The sequence below is a fragment of the Rhodamnia argentea genome, chromosome 5 (genome assembly GCF_020921035.1).
Source record: "Rhodamnia argentea isolate NSW1041297 chromosome 5, ASM2092103v1, whole genome shotgun sequence".
NCBI classification, from domain to species: Eukaryota; Viridiplantae; Streptophyta; class Magnoliopsida; order Myrtales; family Myrtaceae; genus Rhodamnia; species Rhodamnia argentea.
In genome coordinates this window covers 2,059,756-2,071,954 of record NC_063154.1, presented here as the reverse complement: position 1 = coordinate 2,071,954, position 12,199 = coordinate 2,059,756, and the positions used below count along the sequence as shown (strand labels likewise).

The window sequence follows — 12,199 nt, the reverse complement described above, 5'->3', positions numbered from 1 at the left end:
ATTTTCATGAATTTGACTTTAATACTAAAAAATTGATAGGAAAACCTTTTTCGTCGATTAGGAAAAGATTCATTTTTCTAAGCGATCTACACACTGAAAAATGAGAAATATTTTCTTCAAAAATATTTTTTGCAAAATGAATGGAGCATTAAAATATTAAAATTTGGAGACCATTTGGAATACGGAGTCTTGCCTAATTCCTGGTTTCTTGCTTCTTTGTTAAAGAAACTTCTCAGTGCCTGTAGTCACTGTTACAATAATAATGAAACTTCAATGCAAACCATAGGGACATTTGGCAAATTTTGCACTGGGAACTTGCAGCGTTAATGCTACAACCATGACGTGTGGAAGGTCGTTGTTGTAGACTCAAAATGCAGCAATCAAGAGAACAGGACAGAAACTTACATTGCTTATATTCACTCACTTTTACCGTATTCACATCCACATCCTTAGGTCTTCGTTATTTATTAAAGAAGCTTTTTGTCCCTTGAAGGCAGCAGAAACTGGGAAAAAAAAAAAACAGATAAAAGAGCTTGAATACGTCACCATAAGTGAAGCAATCCCTAACGAGATTACATCGGATCGCACGCTCCCCCACTCCAACTTACATTGCGCTGAACCAAATGTGCAGGACCCTCAATCTTGTCACACCGCGATTGCCGAGAAGCAGCACCTCTTTCCAAAAGCCTTCAGGTCAATCTCCCGCCATCCGAGACCCTCTTTGTAACATTCCACCTATCATTCCCCACACGCCATCACTGAAAACATTAGATGTCTATGCATTTATCTAAAATGGAGCATTCGCTTCACACATAGACTACTCGTTAATCCACGTTTTCATGGTGAGTGCAAGAATGTCGTAGGTGAGCAGTGACCCGCAAATATTCTAACAACAAAATCTATCATTTAACCATAAAAACATGCAGGCAGTAAAGAAAAGAGAATATTTCGAATGAAAAAACAATCTTATACCGTGTCGAGTACTTCCATGTCCCCATTCAGTCCACCGAGGCTATATATTACATCTCCAATCACGACCGTTCCATGATTTGTCTTTGCTTCATTCATCGATTCCACCATCATCCACGAACCAGCACGAGGATCGAAAACCTCGACTGTCGCCACCATTCTAGAGCCATCGTAGCCTCCTAGTGCATATCTGCAAAGAAATTCGCCTAATCATAGGTATAGTTGTAACTTGTGCCCACCCACACGAACTCCTTCCATAACTCGTCACTTTTAATAAAATAAATCAAGAGGGATTTGTGAGTATAAAAGCTTTAGCTTGAACTACTCAAGGAGGACTGGCGATATCAAGAGTCACACTGCTGCAGCCCTTTAGCCATGATGTCAACCAAAAGATAGCAGTTCACATGGTTGAAAGCTAAAAAGGGTTCAGGACAAGATCTACTCACAACTTTTGGTTCAAAACGACCAAAGAATGACCCCCTCTTTTTGTGGTCATGCCCATTATTGGTCTCCATATGGATTCTCGAGGATCACATCTTTCTGCCGACCTAACACAGCAGAGAAAATGTCCAATGAGGACACCAGGAAAGATGACGATATAAGCTTTTATGTTAGCATTCAAACAAGCATCCATTTTTGAGTCAATATCAACATCACCTTTATTCCAAACTAGTTGAGGTCGGCGGTCGATGAATCCAAAAATAAATTAAATAAAAATAAGACCGATTACGAGCAAAGAAATATTTATATAAAAATAAAAATATATAAATATTTATAGGAAAAAAAGACTAAAAAAGACATTCTAAAACATAGAAATTCTGCCCCTCCACAATACTAATAGCTTTCCTCCACTCCATCCTAAGACAAACCGTACGCCGATCTATTTCCCATTTCATTAAATCTTGTTTTACTACTTTTCCCCCGATAAGTTTGGACTAACCTCTTCATTTTTTCATGGCATGCTCTCAATAATAAAATTCTGTTCTTATCGAAGCATCTAGAAATCTTCGAAGAATATGCCTAAACCATCTCAATTTATGTTCTCTCATTTTTTCTGCCACCAGTACTATTCTAACTTTTCGTCGAATATCTTCATTTCTTATCTTATCTATTCTTGTATGACCACACATCCACCTTAACATCCTCATTTCCGCTACTCCCATTTTATGCTCATGTTGCCTCTATGCTGACCAACATTCCGCTTCGTGTAGCATTTCGGGCCTTACTGCTATTCTATAAAATTCTTCTTTTAGCCTACGAGGAATTTTGCGATCACACAAAAACCCCGATGCCAGATATCTAAAAGCATCTCTCTTGGGTACCTCCTGTCCAAGCATATTCATGGATTCTTGATCTCCTCCTCTTGCCGAGTCGAACTCATACTTAATATATTCGGTCTTACTTCGACTTAACATAAATCCTTTAGAATCCAACGTACTTTTCCATAATTCTAATTTAATGCCAATCCCAGCCCTAGTCTCATCAATAAGCAAAATATCATCTACAAAAAACATACACCACAACTACTCATTTTGGATATCTTTTGTTAGCTCATCCATAACTAGGGCAAAAAAATAAGGACTCAAAGCGGAACCTTGATGTAAGCCTACTGTGACTGAAAAATAACTTGATGTGCCATTACAAGCCTTCACACATGTAGTAACGCCATCATACATATCATTGATTGCCTCTATATACTTTGAAGGTACTTTTTTCTTCTCAAGAACCCACCATATAACCTTTCTTAAAACCCTATCGTACGTCTTCTTGAGATCAATAAACACCATATGTAGGTACTTTTTCTTTTCTCGATATATCTCCATCAACTGTCGTATCAGGAAAATAGCCATGATAAATCTTCCTAGCATAAATCCAAATTGATTTACAGAGACCTTGATCTTTATTCTTAAATGATGCTCAATAACTCTCTCCCACAACTTCATTGTATGGCTCATAAGCTTAATGCCTATATATTTGGAACAATTCTAGATATCCCTCTTGTTCTTGTAGATAGACACAAGCATACTCTTCCTCCATTCATTAGGCATCTTATTAATTTGGAGAATCTTGTTAAAAAGGTTAGTCAACCAACTTATTCCTACATCCCCTAAGCATCTCCACACTTGAATAGGGACACCATCGGGTCCCAAGGCTTCACTAGTCTTCATCTTCTTTAATGCCTCATTAATTCTACGCACAAACCTTCTGTTTAAATCATCAAAAGCGTCCTCCAAATCCACCTCACTTCTATCGCTCTCTCCATTAAAAAGCTTGTTAAAATAGCTCATCCACATTTCCTCAACTTCTGCATCTCTTAATAAGAGTTTTCTATTTTCATTCCTAATGCATCTAACTTGTGTCAAGTCTTTACTTTTCTTGTCCCTTATCTTTGCAAGGCCGTAGCTAATTTTTTTTCCCTCTTTGCTCCCAAGTTTTTTGTACATATTGGAGAAAACCTTGGCTCTAGCCTCTCGCATAGCTTTCTTGGCATTTTTTCTCGCCAATCTAAACTTTTGCAAATTCTCTTCATTAGGACATTTATGCAAACATCTGAAACACTCCTTCTGTTTAATTGCCTCCTACACCTCTTCATTTCACCACCAAGTTTTCTTTGTTTGATATTCGTTCCCTCTATTTTCCCCTAACACCCGTCTCGCCACTCTCTAGATACATTTAGACATCTCGTTCCACATCATATTTACTTCGTCCTCTAGTTGCCATGGTCCTTCCTGAAGCATTCTTTCCTTAAAATCTGTTTGTTTTTCCTCTTTTAACTTCCACCATCTTATTCTGGGATTCCGAGCACTTTTTGCATTTTCTGTACTTTGTTATGCCGAACTTTTAAAACCAACTTATGTTCCGTAGCTACACATTCTCCAAGGTAGAGTAGACTTTGCAATCTACATACGAGGCTCTATCCATTTCTAAGTATAAACCACAAAATATATAAACAACAATCAACAGACCGAGAGTGTTATGTTAAGCATTCAATGATCTTGCTGACAAAAATATATTAAGAACCTACTTGATTTACAATCTCAATCGAGTACAAGGATATACCCAGGCCAATACAACAGAGTAATATTTACAAATTTATGGAATTAAGGTGATATGAAGATGAATGATCTAGTTTAACACAAGATGTCCCACACGCCAAGTAAAACCAGAATGTCGTCACGGTGGGAGACAAAACAAATAGACGATGATGCTAGAACCACTAGCTCATGGTTTTTTCCAGACCAAGGGTTGGCATAGCTGGTAGGAACCACAGCTCCCATGGAATAGATCTGGTTGGAAGAGTCTCAATGTTCCCCATCCCTTACCTTATGTAATTCCCAACATGAATTACGAATTAAAAAGGGGGAAAACCCTTTGTATGTGCTGTCCTCTTACATAGCGTATATAGGGTGTTTTAATTCCTGGTGTATGTAAGAATCAAAGAAGAGAAGCATGCTGAGTTTTGCTGATCTGTCGATAGGTACTCTTGAGAACATATTACTGGCCATAACTTCTAACATTTTTCCAGTCACAAGAAGTGCAAGCTTCAGCCTCAAAGCACCAACTATGGCAAGGGTTGCAACTTTTGCGAATGTCAGAAACAGGAGGAAGTACAGCTCGGTGTTTGATTTATCATCAGAAGCAAACTACCATTATAGAGCTATCAAAGGGATCACATCTAATGATAAACAGAATCTTACTCCAAGTAGTCTTCTCCATCATATCCTCCGACAGCATAGAGTATGCCATTCAGTTCTGCAGCAGCTGGAGCAAGCCGCTGACAGAAGCAACCAAGAGAGGCAAAGTAATAGATAAGGAGAGCAAGTTCAAATGTAATAGGTACCGAAGATGCAAGATATAGATGATAAGTTCATTGAAAAGAGTACTTTAAGCTTAAGAATACCATCAGACAGCTGGAATTTTGCTTTATTATTCACTGCTTACCAAAATAACAGAAAAAATACCGCTCACTTTTCCCCACAAAAACAGAATCAATCCGTCATGTTATTATTCATGCATATGCAAAACATTCATGATAAAAACCGTGACAATACATTAAGTAAAGTCTGCAGCATCTTTAAAGCACTAGCTCAGATAACTCGTGTTCAGTCAGCGTCAGAATGCCATATGACTAAGCTTTCAAACTGTAATCGGGATTTGCAATTTATTCTTTCTAAACTGAAATTCTGACACCATGTGACTTCCTTGTTCCTAAATCATGTCCCAAGATCATCAAGATCTAGACTGAAAATCTAACTCCACTATAACAAAGGGTACCTTGCATAGCATTGAACAAGTATGGATCCATCTTCCAGTGTCTGGATCATACATCTCAACAACTGAGAAAGGCTCGCATTCAGCTGCACCAGCACCACCAATTGCAAATATCTTATCATTTAAAGATACCCCTGCTAGGCTTCCTCTTTTCCGAATCATTGAAGGCAGCTCAGTCCATTTATCGTACTCCTGGCTGTACGACTCCACTATAGTATGCAGAAGGAAACCTTTGTTATGTAAAGGAAGATAAACTTAGAACAAACTTAATGTTTCGAATCTAAATATTGATGCAGTCTATTGACCCAAACACTAGTCCAGCAAGCACAATTTCCTGAGAGCAATTAGTACCTGTGTTATGCCATACATCATCATGGACACCACCAAACACATAAAGTTCGCCTCTTAATTTTGCCACTGAGGCTTGGGAGCGCACAGATCTCATTGGAGACAGAGATGTCATCATATCCTCATGAGGAGAATATAGACATGAGGCAGATAAATAGGAAGAACCATCATATCCTCCCACTATGAATATTGACTTTTTAAATGGAAAAGGTTCGCAAACACTCTCATACTGAGTTTCAGCGACAGGCCCAACAGCTGAAGATTCCCTAAGCTCTAATGCTTTGCATCTATCTTCTAGACAGCAAATTTTCTGTCTCTGCAATCCAAGTAAGAGTTCATCCATAAGGTGAATAAGTTCATTTGTAGAACCATTAAAATCATCAACTAAGACCACAACAGCATAATAAAAACTTTTGCTTGAGAGGGAATGAAAAAAATACAATTCTTTAAAGTAGACGCCCCGCATGCTAGTGATTCTTATACTTCATGATCGTCTCTTCTACAATTGACATTGTTACACCCAGTAAATATGCAATGCTAAATAAGATAAAAGCCACAAAACAAAAATCTGAAATGATAATAGAGCAGTAATTACTGTGATTCATTATATCATCAGATTTGGATATCAGGTTTACAAAAAGATAAGACTTATTATACACATCTTCTTAGCAAAGCAAGATGGACTGTTGAGATTAAGAGATGGATGCTACTGTTTGTAGAGAGAGAATCACTTGAGGACCCAACACATCAGAGTCCAGAATCTGCACATCCAGATACAAGCTTCCTAAGATAAATAATTTTTAAGGCAGTTAAAGAGGCTAAGATGTAATTTTTAAGCTGGATTACACATGCAGTTTGACTAAAGGGGATGGACACACATGCAAAAAGCGCAAAAAACGTAAGTTGATAGGTAAAGAGAGAACATGTATAAAGAGACCACATAAACCCCATTGTCAAGCGATGAGTGATGTTTAAACAGAGACACACCAGTTCCTTCTCGATAAGACAAAATCTTTGGGCTTGTTCCAGCTGAGATAACATGAGCCCTCGCACTTTGCACAGCAACTACAAAGCACATTTGACTATGTTACAACTTATAAAGTACTGAAATAATAGCCAAAAGTGGATACAGTAGAATAGAGGAAAGTGGTGGATCTAAATACCTCGGCAACAATTTCGGAACCATCTACATCAACTGACAGTGCTTCAGCGCCTTCCTCCAGGTTGTCCCGTACAATTTCTGTTGTGGTCATTGAGGATGAAGAACCACAACTAGAAGTGGGCTCATAAGGAATCAGACCTTGCGTCTCTGTCACTGCCAGGGTAGATGAACTCAGCTGAGAAGAAGTACTAGACAAATTGCTCACGCCGTACAAACCCATAGATTTCTTTTCTATGCAGAGTCTCTCTTCATCCCTCTCCTTATCTATATCAATTTGGGACATATGGCTCTCTCCATTTAAGTTAGGGGCAACAACTGAAGCATCCCCTACCATGCTCCTATAATGAAATGCAGAAAATCTGGTTTCCGGATCTACGACCTTGAATTCATCATATTCATTGGATGCATGAGAAGTTGACGAAGCACCTCTAACGTGAATCCAAGCCTCCTGAGCAGCTTCATAACTTGGTTTCGACCTTGCATGCTCTTCAAACTCCTTCCTACTCTCAGATGAAAGAGGATGTGTACATGCATTTGTACAAACTGCAGCAGGCACAGAGCCCTCAGGATTGCATTGACCTGAAGCAATAACTCCAACTTGAGCTGCAAATCCTGCTATGTCATCAGCTTCTTCCTCCGTTAGGTCATCAAATCCTTTCACTTCTGTAGCTACAGACTTGGAACTTTGAGGTTGCTCCCCAGCATCGGAAGTTGAATCAGACCTGAATAGAGAACTCCACAACTTTTGAGGCAATTTATTTGCATTGGCATAAGTTCGACTCCGATCAGCTTCATCATGCTCTGGCACTGCAAACTCATTGCTAACAGATCCCAATAATAGCCTCTCTTTCTCAGACCTAGGACTCTCATTAGACCTCCAGTCTCCAATAACCTGATTTGGCTGAGCAAGATCCCATCCAGTGGGAGGTGTCTCGGTTCTTTCACCTCCCATCCTACTCTTAAAAGCAAGCAAATCTTTATCCAGAGTGATCCATCCGTCTGGATATTTTGCCCTTGGAATAGTTGCATCATTTCGATTAGATGAAAACAGGCATATCAATTTTGTTGTCTGTTCTTGATCAAGTTCAAACCAGAAGTGCGCAGTGCTGTGGTAGTTGGAAATTATTACTGGTCGGAACTGCTCTTCCAGCAAAGGCTGGCAGTCAATACGTGTTCTCACCTTAACCTTTAACACGAGCATCAACCAAGTAATTTCATCACACGCCACAATATGAGAGCATGTACAAAATGAACAGTAAGACATCAAGGAATTATGGCACATACCTGCGCAGGATAGGGGGTTTCTTCAAAGGATTCCTTCGTCCATGCACGTATATCTATATTCTTCTGGCCTCTGCTAGTGGCTTCAAACACGCCATGTAATTTCCTATTGCTGTAGTTGAATAAGAAAAGCGGCAAGCCAGGTTCAATCTTCTTAACATACGCATAATGTGGACGAGGCAGACCTGTTCAAGCATTTTAAGAGTTCCTCAAATTCAAAAGTAGCCCATTTTATGCAACCAAATTCAAAACAAATTCTGTATGGCATGCGTTAAATAACGTCCAACTGACCAAATAGCTTCTTTGCATAACACTCATTAATCGTATGGTGAGTGCATCCCAAAATTACTCCGCCTAGATCCTTTTTACAAAGATTCCTTGCAGTCGCGCTGCAATTGGATGTCCCGTGTTGGTGGCACACTTCCTTCAAGACATGATGATTTTTCTTCGCCTTTCCACCCATTCTGCTACCCAAATTATAAGCACACTGACTTAATCCAAGCAGTGGCACTATGAGAAAATGATTGCTAATCTAGACAGCGTGCGAATCAAAAAGAGGAGCATAGGAATATATAGGACAACAGCTTGCATGATTAAATACTCAAATGCTCCATGATTGATATTTTGTCTTACATTGAAGCAAGAAAACTTATCACAATTGGTGATAAATGAGGTGACAAGTGAACATGGGACTTTATGCTCTAGGGGACCTTTTGCTTTAATAGAATTTGGGCAGTAATATTTGGGTTGACTAATCACATAGATATCACTTCACAAGCTCTCTTTTAGTCCATGTGGGACTTAAGATTGTTACAAACTCCGCACTTATACTTCGGAAACATTTAAAGGTGAACCGAATAAATTCTTCAGGATGTTCCTACCACGAAATACCTTGTGCCAAACGAGTTGAAGGCCACAGCCTGCAACTTAGTTTCCAGTTGTATTGCTTTAATACCATGCAACAATTGTAAGACCGTTGCTAATTTATCGACCAATTTTAACATGTTACGTGAAGGGATAATGTAATATCCAAATGCTTTGGCATTGTCGAAGTATTATAACCAATGAACATATCTTCAATGAGTATAGCCCCAAGCACTCAGTAGGAATGCCACAGCAAGTACTAGAATTTCATGCAAGTAACAACTACGTGAAGCATTCCTCCTGGGAATAGCAATAGTGATTTAGATTTTCTGTAAGTGCTGCAGTCATTACATCAATGAACAAGAAATGCAATAAAACGCATCACAACATACAAGTCCATTCAGTCAAATGTCACAAAACCATATTTACGAATCAATTCACAGAACAAATATGGATTGTCCATAAGTATTTCTTACACACTTGGCCCCCAGATTACATTGAGACGTTTGATTAATAGTACAGAAATATCCACTTTTTTGTATCGGCGCCAAACACAAATATGCTCTCCACTTTCCTTATCAGTTTTTTCACCACCATAGTCTCCATCTTTCTTTCATATTACAAACATCGACGGAGATGTTCTTTTATCAATTTTCACCATGTGATATGCGTTTCCCTTCACAGGACTCAATTCCTTCGCATAAAAAGCACACTTGAAGACCATACTAGCAATTGGACAAAACTATGTTCTCTTTCCTTACCATTTTCTTCGCCCAATAATCTAATTATACATATAAAGCAAGTTAAATGGAACCTTTCAAACCTCAAACTCATACAACAAAATTTCCATGAAGACCTGCCCCAAACATATAAGACAAATTATGATAGTATATATCTTCAAAATCGACAAAACTCGTAATTTCCGAATGAATGGCGTGATTTTGATACAATACTGTAACTATAATTTCTTCTTCCATACTTTTGGTTCAAGTCTCTTCCACATGAAATCCACTTTATCTCTCAAAATTTATTAGAATTTGTTCTAAGAGGACTCAAAATCTTCAATTATTCTGCCTTTTCACAGCAAAAATCTTTTCGATCCTGCAAACGCACACGCCTGTACAATTTTGCTAGTGATGAAGTTGAAGAAGAGGAACACCGAGAAAATAGAAGTCTTTAAAAAGACAAAATCTTCTCCAACTTCCTCTCACACGCTCTCCAAACAAACGCATCACAATGCAGGAGATTTTGGGAGTTTCTAGTACAACAGAAGAATCAGGAACTGCTTCGCCTTCTGAGTAGACGTCGACGAAAAACCGAAACAGATTTGCAAGGAAGTTCTCCAACAAACTCAACCGATACTAGCGAAACATCGTCTTGTTTGAGGAAAAAAAAAAGAAAACGAAGAACCGTATGCCGCAGATAGAGAACTGACTAACCTAAGCAGATCGTACACACTCGAAAGTCTCAAAACAACGACGAGAAACAACTTAAGAAGGATCCTTCGCCTCTGCGTACTAGCTCTAAAGGCAACACAACAAAACCACTCGGCATGATCTTACATCCAAAAACAAGCCGAGACGCCATGCGCATTGGCACATCAAACCTAGATTTGCTTCGACTTCGCTAGATGAAGAACCGAAAATCGTAACTCGCAAATACCTGGAGAATGGCTCGATCAGAGCGAGTCGCACAATGCCGAGAACGAGAGCCGAGAGGAGAGCGAAACCAGAAACCCTGAGTTCGACGAGTGACTGCGAATGGAAACTTGTGAGCTCTCTCACTCAAGCTCGAATGGCCGCTATTTAAAGGAAAGCAGAGAGAGAAAGAGGCAGAGAGCAAATGCTGGAAATGGTGGTGGAAGAAGCGCCGAGCGGGGCTAGTAGCATTAGGCGCAGAACGAGCCTTTCCCATGCGTATGGGGAGGCTATTTTACTCTTCTGCCCCTATCATGGCATTTGCGTTTCCGTGGGACGTACACTCCTCCGAGAAAATATTCTGTAGGCCGACACGTGGCTGATCCGGGGGCACTCTGGCGATACCCCCGGTCCTTCGCGAGAAGGGTATTTCCGGGATTAGGGAGGCGAGGATCTGAAGGCAGTCACATCAACGGATTTCCCGATCACTTCTCGTGCCGTGGAGGGTAAATCGTGTCATTTCGCAGTTGGAGCGAAATCCTTTGAACCGATCGTAAATGCGTGAACTGCCCCCTTATTATAATATTTGATGTTTTGAATTTGAAGCTACGATCATCCTTATATTAAGCAGCAATAAGCTTTCAGCTTTCATGTGAGAAAATTGAGGGTGGCGGGATTCAAGTAGCTCGAAATCATGCGAAGCAATACTTACGTAACTAATTTTGATGAAAATGAATTTAAGAATGAGATGCGATTAGCAAAATTCATAGAATGTTAAATTTTCCAATAGATGGCAAAGATTATGATTGACCGTGTGATTGAACAAGTTTAGAAAAAGGCATAGTTGAAATTGCACCGCGAACTCGACCAACAAAGGTTTAAGTTTTAATGCGTTTTATCGCAGGTTGAATTTCATACCCAAAATTGGAATTTACGTACTCGCTAGAGACTATGTATATATTGATGACCTATCAATTCGGGTTGCGGCAAAGAAAATTTCAGTTAAAAACTTAAGATTCGTATGTCTTGAGAGAGAACTTACCGATAGGAAAGGATATTTGCACCAGCCCGTCTTAGCTGTCCATCCATACGTGCGTGCTCTATTTTCTCCATAAATATGAATGATATTGGAACCACTTCTTATTAGAATGCTCTTGGTTTAGCTTCGTGCTACAATTCTCAGCTTAACAGCATCTTATAAGTTAAACGCACATAAGCTAAGCACAAAATGTAAATGGGAAAATTGTCTAAAATGTCGTAAACATCTTAATTTCGTCAATTCAATCCTAAACATTTTCACATTTTATCAATCGGGTTAATTTAATTAATTTTGGTCGAAAAATCGCCGATGTGGAGGCCGATAATTCTACGTGGAATGGCCGACGCTTGTGTGGATGAGTTTTAATGATATTTTAATATTTATCTATTTTATTAAATTTTTCCTTTTTTTTTACTTTTTACTTTTTCCTTTTTACTATTTTTATTTTATTTTTCCCTTTTTTCTCCTTTGGCATCAAGTGAGGGCAACCCTCGCCCGCTCGGGGTCGGGCGTCGCTTGACCAAGGGCGGCCCTTGCCTAAGGCTGGCGACCTTCGGCGATGGCTAGCTAAGAGATAAAGAATAAAGAATAAATAAATAATAAATAAATGAATTAAAAAAATATTAA

The 12,199-nt window shown here is 39.1% G+C and overlaps 1 protein-coding gene across 4 annotated transcripts; it reads right to left on the bottom strand.

Annotated features, from left to right (window-relative positions):
- Positions 1-291: 291 nt before the first annotated feature.
- LOC115743690 lies at positions 292-10,749 on the bottom strand. 4 transcript variants are annotated; one of them, XM_048279260.1, is made up of 11 exons: positions 10,559-10,748; positions 8,324-8,496; positions 8,036-8,217; positions 6,753-7,937; positions 6,577-6,654; positions 5,593-5,905; positions 5,245-5,450; positions 4,668-4,744; positions 1,416-1,517; positions 973-1,159; positions 292-758 (listed from the first exon to the last, which is right to left on the bottom strand). In XM_048279260.1, exons 2-11 carry the CDS (start codon positions 8,493-8,495, stop codon positions 756-758), a joined length of 2,505 nt encoding a protein of 834 aa, XP_048135217.1. In that variant the 5' UTR covers position 8,496; positions 10,559-10,748; the 3' UTR covers positions 292-755. The 4 variants fall into 4 exon arrangements, with proteins under 4 accessions (XP_048135217.1, XP_048135216.1, XP_030534451.1 ...); XM_048279259.1 differs by having other exon boundaries at positions 292-735; positions 6,753-7,889; positions 10,559-10,747; XM_030678591.2 differs by having other exon boundaries at positions 292-735; positions 10,559-10,746.
- Between the last annotated feature and the right edge of the window lie 1,450 nt (positions 10,750-12,199).

Coding starts and splice junctions, on each gene's coding strand:
- LOC115743690 (XM_030678591.2), bottom strand. CDS start 8,495: ATGGGTGGAAAGGCGAAGAAAAATCATCATGTCTTGAAGGAAGTGTGC. Junction 5,906..6,576: donor GTCTTATCGAGAAGGAACTG/GTGTGTCTCTGT, acceptor CTTGGATTGCAG/AGACAGAAAATTTGCTGTCT. Junction 5,451..5,592: donor TGATGTATGGCATAACACAG/GTACTAATTGCT, acceptor TGCATACTATAG/TGGAGTCGTACAGCCAGGAG.